Source organism: Sinocyclocheilus anshuiensis, unplaced genomic scaffold (assembly GCF_001515605.1).
Source record: "Sinocyclocheilus anshuiensis isolate Anshui unplaced genomic scaffold, SAMN03320099.WGS_v1.1 scaffold2207, whole genome shotgun sequence".
Classification (NCBI taxonomy): domain Eukaryota; kingdom Metazoa; phylum Chordata; class Actinopteri; order Cypriniformes; family Cyprinidae; genus Sinocyclocheilus; species Sinocyclocheilus anshuiensis.
In genome coordinates this window covers 94,713-104,340 of record NW_015540981.1, presented here as the reverse complement: position 1 = coordinate 104,340, position 9,628 = coordinate 94,713, and the positions used below count along the sequence as shown (strand labels likewise).

General features: G+C 39.9%; 1 protein-coding gene across 1 annotated transcript; it reads right to left on the bottom strand.

Moving 5' to 3' along the window:
* Positions 1-547: 547 nt before the first annotated feature.
* On the bottom strand, positions 548-1,740 carry LOC107690107 (uncharacterized). The gene is made up of 4 exons (XM_016488346.1): positions 1,642-1,740; positions 1,178-1,561; positions 936-1,037; positions 548-846 (listed from the first exon to the last, which is right to left on the bottom strand). The coding sequence occupies exons 2-4, from the start codon at positions 1,551-1,553 to the stop codon at positions 548-550; spliced, it is 777 nt and encodes a 258-aa protein (XP_016343832.1). The 5' UTR covers positions 1,554-1,561; positions 1,642-1,740.
* Between the last annotated feature and the right edge of the window lie 7,888 nt (positions 1,741-9,628).

The following is a 9,628-nucleotide window of genomic DNA, read 5'->3' as shown; positions in this document are numbered from 1 at the left end:
CTCTGAACTTTGACATTGATGCATGTTGTGAGTCTTATAATTCAGCAACTGAAGGGGCTACAATGATGAGACCAACTGTTATACAAAGCTCTTGAACTCTTCCATTATGAGGGCTACCTTTTGGTGTGATCACCAATAGGGGCCATCACAAAAAATGGTCAAAATTGAATTTCATCTAGTTATCATTTACAATTTCAAATTCTGAACAGACTAATGTGTTTCACATCCGCCCATACCCCTGAGTGCACTTTCAGTTTTATATTCCAGACATCCAGCTATGAGAAGAAAAAAAAAACTACAATTCCCTGTTGCAGCGGATTACAAAGTGATTGACAGCCCGTTAATTATGTAGTTTTTCCGGTTTGCAAACTAGGGTTGTAAGGAAGTAGGGTTTCAAAAATAACTAAACGCATAAAATAACTTCCTAACAGGCATTGCTAAAAAAAAAAGCATAAAACGTGTTGTATGAATTCATACCAAAAAAAAACATCATTAGCTAAAAATGCTTTTCTTTGCGAGGTTCATTTTCGTTGCTAAGGCAACCGTGTTAAATACTCCCATTCACACCTTGGGCAATTTTAGAGTCTCCAACTTTGATCCACACTGATCTTACCCTTCCAAAGTGACAAGTCCTCCTCTCCAACATCTGCAAAAAACCTTGTCTTGATAAACTGGGTGCAATAGTTTTCATTTCTTCAAATGTGCTGAAGACATCCACTGAAAACAGCGTGTCAGCATTCACAGATGCTGGCCAGTACCCACTTCTTATTAGGTCACTCATGTCAGGTGTCCACTGTGCCAGACATACTTTGCACAACAAGTTTGGCAAATGCAAATCATACCGACCTACAATTAAAATATAGAACAATATTTGGTTATTTTTTAACACACAAAGGAACAAGAATTAATTAAAATATAAAACCATAGGTTCCTACCATTTATGCAAACCAAAACGATTGCTCTGCCAGCTGATTCAGTGATGTTTACAGGGTCACAAGTGCATAAATGGACAGGTCTCACTGTAGGCAATAAACACACTGAAAAGAAAAGTTCAATAATTAGTCAGAAAGAATTAAAAATATGTCCAATTATGATTGTAATTTAAATAAAAGTAAAAAAAAATTAAATTAAAACAAATTTAATTTAACCACTTCACCAAAAAGGTTCAAAACACTACCTTGATTGCCCAGTGTATATTTGCCATCTTTTTTTACACAGCACACTGTTGGCTCAATGGGCTTGTAAATTCCCTCAATGCAGGACTCCCTGTTATGAATGGTGAGTTTTTTGTGTATGTGTATGTCACACTCCATACACAGCCACTCTTCTGGCATGCAGTCTTTGCAGCGAATGATGGCAGGAGATGTGCAGTGGCTGCAGTTCTGTTCTGGAACCACATTGCAGGACAGCAAGCAGTTTATGTGATAGGACCTTGCTTTCTGCCACTCCTCTTGGGCTACTGATTGGCGCAAGCACCATGATTTGGATGTTGAAGGATACTTGTTTGGGTCTTGAACATTTGCTGAGGTCAGAATGTCCTGCAATTTATGCATCTCACTGTCTGTAAGACAGAAAAATAAATAAATAATTCCTTTCAGGCTTATTGCTAACTTGCTTAATTACAGTAAGGTGACATCTTACCAAGTAAGTGTTCAGAGCAGTTTGATTGGGTAACTGTGGGAACCTCCGTAACTGACTCAAAATGAGTAGCGTCCTCACTGCCAACTACAGATACTACTAAAAAATTAGTTAGAAAGGAAAGAGATAACACTTTTTTTGTCTTATTAACATAATACAGCAGGGGTTCTCAACTCTGGCCCTTGAGATCCACTTTACTGTAGAGTTTAGCTCTAACCTTGATCAAATTCACCTGCATTTACCTCTCTAGTAATCCTGAAAACCTTGATTAGTTTATTCAGGTGTGTTTGATCATGTTTGGAGCTAAAGGCCCAGAGATGAGAAACCCAGTAATACAGTGTTTGTATAGTGACTTAAGGCTATAATAGGCATGACTATTTAGCATGTCTGACAATTCCATTGCTCTCTAAAAGTTTTTTTCCTCATAATCTGCAGATAATCTGGAATTGTTAGCAGCATTTAATTTACTGCCACAAAAGTGAGAGAAAACTTACAGTACTGGAATATTCTTACTGCATGTTTAATGGATCAACAAAGTGAAATGGAGGTTATTCTTCAATCCACTTAACAGAAGAACAGGAAAACAATGGGGAACAAAATCCCTGCTTCAAATTCTGTATGAACCTGACACTGATTGCTTCACTTCCATTTGATATCTTTGGATTTGCTTAGCATTACAGTAGTTGCGCTGAAGTTAACATCTTAGGATGTGTTTCCAGTCGTAGTTTGATAACAAATACACATTTAAAAATAGATGAAGCCAATAACATAAGTAAAAGATCCACCATATGGTGTTTCTGCTGGCACCGTTTAACATGCAGTATTTATCAGAAAGTACACTGGACGCAGAGAAAGGATGTAACTTTAATGCAAGAGCGCGTATCATATCAACAAGCAGGGAAAAAAATGCAAATAAATAACTAATACTATATAAAATTTCGATTACAGGGCAAAACATAAAAAAACCCTGTGACAATTAATTAACTGACGCGCTTTTTAAACAGCGCTAAAACCGGCAGTGCAAAATAGGCTACTATTTTATTTAAACAGAACACAATAATACTATTATTACTATTCTTATTTTTTTTAATTATTATTGTTATATTTGCAAAAAGCTTCAGTCACACATGCAAATATGACGTTAGCTAGACGCTAGCTATATCAGGATTTCTTAAATGACCGCACTCGAAGAAAAAATATGGCTTAAAATATGACCCAACCAGGCCGTGACCGGCTGGTTCTGAGGTTGCGTCCAGGCACTGACCTGTCTGTAGCCTAATATGGTGATGTTATATTGCTAAAGTTACAATAAAGACCTAATATCAACACAAAAATAATACGCTTACCTTGCGCGGGGATTTTTGGAGAATGCACTAAATCGCTTCTATTTGGTCCGTAGGGAGTTGTTGGCATTGAGAAAATTATCGCCCCTCCTGGTACTCTATTGGTAACTTCACCTTCATACATGCGTGTAATTTTCACGCCTAGAGGAGGCAAAGCGTGACACTTACACGCATACTCGAGTGGACCAGCGTGTCTGCTACACGCTTTGGCGTGATACCGGGTTGAGATACAATCCTGATTTTAGCGGAAGCTCAATTGTTTTAAAAATGCCGTTTATCGCGTTTTGGACCCAAACTCTTCATATGTATATATTCCAGTGGCTTCCTACTTGCTGTCCTTTCATGAACACACTACCACTATTTTTTTTCTGATTGTGGACACATGAAAAAATACATCTGCAGTTTGTAGAGTTTTCTAGAGGTCTTTTGCTATCATCCTTGGGTTCTTCTCACCTCTTTCAGGATTGTCTGCTATACTCTTAAAATGATCTTTGCAGGATGTCCACTTCTAGCAAAAGTCCAGAATGATCCACTTGTAGACAGGGTCTCCCATATCTTTAGCAGTGCTTTTGTAGCATGTTTCAGCTTTGTGTATCTCTGTAATGTGTTTTTAAGCTAGGATATAGGCATGGCTCACACTAACCAATCTTTTGTGATAAGACCAGATTTATCAGTAATCAGGATTTGTATGCCTTTATTTAAACAACAGGGCATCTGTGTGACGCACATGTGCCGTCTCATCTACTTCATTGATTTCAGTTAGCTTTTGGAGAAGTCATAACACAGAGATTTACTTTCTCCAGCCTGGCTTGTCAATGATCACTCAGTGTCTAATAACATTTAAAGTAAAACTGTTAGTGTGTTCTATAGGGGTCACACTTTATTTTAAAGTCGTATATGATGCGATTTAAATTTTTCCTTTCTCTTTGGAGTGTTACAAGCTCTTGGTGCATAAAGAAGATCTGTAAAGTTGCAAAGACTAAAGTCTCAAATCCAAAGAGATATTCTTTATAAAAGTTAAGAGTCAACCACACCTACCTAAAACGGCTCGTTCTAACAGACCCCACATCTATGTCACTATGTGGGAAGATTTGCATAACGCCGCCCAAATGTTCAGGCAAAGAAAGAAGGCGTAACTTTTATTCTCACTGTAGTATTGTTGTCGCCGCCATGTCGTGAAGGCGCTGTGTGTTTCGTTGTGAAAACGCAACTACTTTGTTTGGCCTTCCAAAAGAGGATGATATCTGCTTCGTCATGCCTGGAGCTGATCCGTGCTGGTTGCTGAGGAAATACAACAACTTTGCGCTGTGGATCGCCGGATCGGCTTTCACCTTGGACGAAGCGGAGTCCAGCGCGGGGTTGTCACATGTGGTTGCCGCAAGCCCTCCGGACGCTCCTTCGTCGAATCCGCTGGCCGCGCCGTTCTCAAACCGCCTTTGCTCACTCTAGCCCCCCGGCCTCTGCTTACTCTAGGCTGCCGCCGCTCACTCTAGGCCACAGTATGTGAAAAATAATGTGTTTTTTGAACCTTAAACCGCATAAACACATTTCATTACACCAAATACACAAAATAATGTTCTTTTTAGCAACATCATATGACCCCTTTAAGGTCCAATTTCTTACCAATAACAATCCATTAACTACAACATTTGCCTCAATAAACCCTTAATTTGTTGCTTATTAATAGTTAATAAGGTATTTGTTACGTTAAGGTATTGGGTAGGATTAGGTGTGTAGAATATGTTCATGCAGAATATGTGCTTTATATGCAATAATAAACAGCCAATATGTTAATAATAGGCATGCTAATCAACTAGTTAATAGTGAGAATTGGTCCCTATACTAAGTGTTACCACTCTTGGTTTGGTCAGATTATGTCTATAATTGTGACTTACAGTAGATGAAGATCTGATGACATTTTATGAGTAATCAATGCAAAAAAATTTTTGAATTTCATTAGCTGCAACACCAAGAGTTTGGTGTGCGACCAGCTTAAAGTGTAGTGAACAGTAAAACCAACTTTTTTTTATATAATTAAAATAATATATGAAATAAGATGATAAAAACAATTTGCAACCTTAAGCATCATAATTTCTTAAAAAAAAACTGGAAGTGAATGACACTGGAAGCATTGCACAATCAAGTTTGAAATGGCTGTACCATTTTACAATAAAAATAAAGTAGAAACACTGTGAAAAGTAAAATGGAATCATTTCCATGGGTCTAGTACCAGGTTTTAATCGGATCTTCTCTTATGGAGTAGACCTGGCTATCTATTTTCTATTTATTTCGACTTACTTTCTATATGTGAAGTCTATATAATACTTATCCTTTTGCATTTCAAGCAAGATTTCATCAAATCAACATTCAAAGTCTGTTAAATTTCTGTTCTGCGCTGGTATCAACCACCAGTGATCTGGTATTATGGGTTTAGGAAGGGTAATGTTATATTGACACTTCTGCTGATGCTACATGTTGTCTCTGGTGCTTTTTATTTATTTATTTTTTTTGGCCGACAGCATGTCATTTTGGAGGGATTCACACTGATACTGACCCCACAGCTTTGTTTCTTATGACACTGCTTGGTCCAGTAATAAACATTGCTACAGTAATGTTATTGACTGTAGCAATAATACAACAATGTATCCTGTTTGAAGTATGCAGGAGGCAGGGTCATTATAAAAACAAACAAAAAAAAACAGAAGAAAACATTTTCATTACTTTAAATTATTCAGTTAAACTTGAACTGAAATAAAACAAAATATAAGAACAAGGCAATATTTATTATTTTTCATTCTCAGTTTCACTGGGCCCTGTTCTTCATACATAGACTACTGAGTTATCTAGATGTAGCTGTTGACGTTTTGACTTCTTCCATTCTTTGAGTCTCATCTCAGAGTTGTTGCCATAGCAACAGATAATCTCCGGTTACTGTCCTAACCTCAGTTCCATGAGAGCGGCAATGAGAGATTGTGAAGCAATCACTGTGGGAACTCCTTCCCTTCGCTCATTTGTCTCATCATCTCACCAATTGACGAGAGCAGCAATTACATCAGAATCTGAGGCTTAACTCTGCACTAGTGATGAAGCAGTGAGCACAGCGATCTTTGCAATGTCTCGTTTGCAATGTCTTCAGGATGAAGGCTCTCGTTCAAATGTCTCAGCTCTCAGGGAACCAAGGTTACGACAGTAATTGGAGATGTTCCCTATCGAGCGTTCACTAATATTAAGTAGCAATTGCTGTGGGTACAGTATACAATCCCACTGTGAGAGCTATGACGATCAGCTCAACCAAGGCAAAAACCACACCAGGCATTGGGGTAGAACAACAGACATTCCCCAACCAACAACAACGCCTGCTAGGACAGCTCGTAGCTAATAGGTGCGGCTAAACAAATGAGCATCTTCCGCTTAGGTATACCGAATTTGCATATCCAGCGAAAATGAACAAGCACTGCACTGAATACAAGGCAAACACAGCAACGTAATAAGCATGTGAAAATGCACATAGACCTGAAGAGTGTCAACAGCTATACGCAGTACCAACTGGTACAAAGCACATATAACAATGCACATAAATCTGCATAGTGTCACAAGCTATACACGGTAACAACTGTACAAAACACATATAAGAGAATGTACATAAGTCTACACAGTGTCAACAGCTATGCGTGGTAACAACTGGTACAAGCACATATAAAATTGTACACAAGCCTGCAGTGTCAACAGCAAAATTTGGTAACAAATGTGCTAAATTACATGCATAGTAATAGCCCAACAACAAGAAGGTTAGAGACCAAAAGCACTTGAGACATCGGGGACAGCACATTCAGAGAGGACCAGCCAGCTACAAAGCATATATCCCGAATAGATGTGCCTTTAGACCAGGCCCATGACGAAGCAATAGCCGTGTCATATGGGCTTTGATGTTAAGAGGACATTCCTGTTCCCGGCTCATATAAGCTGACACGATAGTATCCACTATCCAGTGAGAAATCCTCTGCTTCGATACTGCTCATCCCACGGTGGCACTTAAGGCGAGCGGGGATGTAATCTCCTCACTCCCCTGAGAAACCCGGCCACCAGCACATGCTTCCCAATCTATTGCCCTTCAACCAGGGAATGAAACAAAGCAATAGCAGCCACATAAAGCTTTAGTGTGGATAGTAGGCTCCCGTCAACTAGCCTGTTCTGAAGAAAATGTAGAACATCCAACATGGGGCAGCTCGATGGGTCGATATCTTTATCACAGCAACATTTCACAAACACTCCTCATTTAAGTGCATACAAACACCTAGTAGAGGATGCACAAGACTCCATGATTGTGTCAAACAGACAGGCAGGGCCCTTGAAGTAGCCAAACGTGCAGGCTCCACAGCTCCGGGCTGGGTTGCCATATCGATTCATCCGCTTGAGACAGCAGGTCCCTTCTGAGGGGAATATGCCAAGGGGGAGCCGCCAGCATCTCCCTGAGGTCCAAAAATTAAAGGTTGATTCAGTCAGTTTGGGGCAATGAGGATCACTGATGCAAAATCTTCACCGTGGGAAATGCATAAAGTCTGGCTTTCGGTCTGCTCAACATCAGCAAATCCCCTATCAGCGGGTAGTGGGACAGCGAACATTGTACAGTGTGTGTTCTTCAATGTGTGTTCCTCTGTGAGGAATTCCATTCCTCAAGAGCATGTCTGCTCTGTGGTTTAGGAGACTGGGGATATGCACCGCTCTGATGGAGAGTAAATGACAATCGGCCCATAACAGAAGGCTCGCAGCCTAATTGAAAAGGGTTCTGGAGTTCACGCCGCCCCGCAGATTTATGAACAAAACTACAAACATGTTGTTGGTGCGAATCAGCACATGCTGCTTCTCCAAATGTGGCAGAAAGGCCATTAGGGCTAAGGATACCGCCTGCAGTTCCAAGCGGTTTATGTGCCACATGCTCTGAGACTCTGACCACCGGCCTGAAGTCGGAACGCCCTCGTACACTGCTCCTCAGCCTGTGGTTACCACAGTGCGTGCTGTCACCAGCCCTAGGGGAACCCCCCTGCTGAACAGTTCTGGGTCACGCCACGTTCTCAGAGCGCTGACGCAGCTGTGTGTGACCTTCATACGTATACGTCCCACAGTCCATGCTTTCCACGGGACTCGAGCTTTCAGCCACCACTGTACTGGGCGCATGTGCAGAAGACCCAGGTAGCAAACTGATGACGTTGATTCCATAAGGAGGAAGAAACAGACCAGAGATGGTCCCATTGTGCTCTCAAGAGAGGCGAGCCCGCATCTCCACCGAGTTGAAACATATACCCAGATATGTTATAGACTGGTTCAGGGTGAACACACTCTTTTGTACATTCACACGCAGTCCTAGGGACTCCAGATGGCAAAGCAGCGTGTCCATATGACTGATAAGCACATCTCTTGAATGGGCTAAAATCTAGCAGTCATCCAGATTATTTAGAATGCACATAATGTGATGAGGATGGAGACACTATCACAGCTAAACAGAAGTTTGAACCCACTGTATATCCAGGTCAAGTCAATGCAAACACTTTTTACTCTGCTCAAATTGGTCACTAAAAAGGGGCTCATTTTGAACTACCAACATGGGGCAGCTCGATGGGATGCAGATTGATGCATGTTCATAACACAGCCACTTAATAGTGTGAAGTGATTTCGTTGTGCTTGTTTGTTTGTTTGTGTGTGTGTGTGTGTGTGTGAGATTGATTATACTTGGTTTAGGGGTGTGCAATATGATGATTTTTGATGGTGGACGATTAAAATGTCTCCACGATCTTCTTTTGAAGAAATATCATAGTATCACGCTACAGCGCACATTCTATCAGCTGAAGTTCTGGCACCCCCGTATAAATATTCTGTACAATGCGACATACATTCACATTAAATGTTATCTCAGCAGTAGAGTTACACTTACAGGACACAGCACTTATGCTCAATCAGAAAAGTACATTATTTGCATCTGCTTTAAAGCCTTGCCGGTTAAACATTTAATTGACATGCTTCTGACGTGCTTCTTAGCGCATACACATGAAGCGCGCGCACACTTTCAAACAGCGCCTGATTACTAGACTTAAGTTTTACTTAACTCAACTTATGTTGCATTTCGCGTCTGATTGATTTTGCGTCTAATACTGTCAAAAGCACACAAGGTTTACATATAAACACAGTTAGTAATGTCTAAAATGAAAGTAAACAGTTGAGAGAGAAACAGATGCGTGCAGCTCTTAATGCGACAGTACTAAACATGCTGCTGCTTGTCATTAAATGGAAAAATTTTATTTATGTGGTTATTTACTCACTCACATGTTGTCCCAAACCTGTATTAATTTATTTCTTGTGCTTAACACAAAAGAAGATATTTTGAAGAATGTGAGTAACCAAATAGTTGCTGGTCCACATTGACTTTGATAGTAGGAAAAAATATTATGGAAGTCGCTGTGGACCAGCAACTGTTTGATAATTTTTAACATAAATGTAACATCATTTTTATGTTCAATAGAAGAAAGAAACTAATTCAGGTTTAAAACAACTTGAGACTGAGTAAATGATGGTATAAAAATAAAACACTATGACAGAATTGACAGACAGATGACAGATTTTTCATTTTTGGGTAAATTATCCCTTTAATATTA

What these genes read in the sequence shown, in the direction of transcription:
- LOC107690107 (XM_016488346.1), bottom strand. Translation starts at nt 1,553, where the DNA reads ATGCATAAATTGCAGGACATTCTGACCTCAGCAAATGTTCAAGACCCA. An exon ending in ATATACACTGGGCAATCAAG is followed by an intron (nt 1,038 to 1,177) that starts GTAGTGTTTTGA and finishes TTTTCTTTTCAG; the next exon opens with TGTGTTTATTGCCTACAGTG. An exon ending in CGTTTTGGTTTGCATAAATG is followed by an intron (nt 847 to 935) that starts GTAGGAACCTAT and finishes TTTTAATTGTAG; the next exon opens with GTCGGTATGATTTGCATTTG.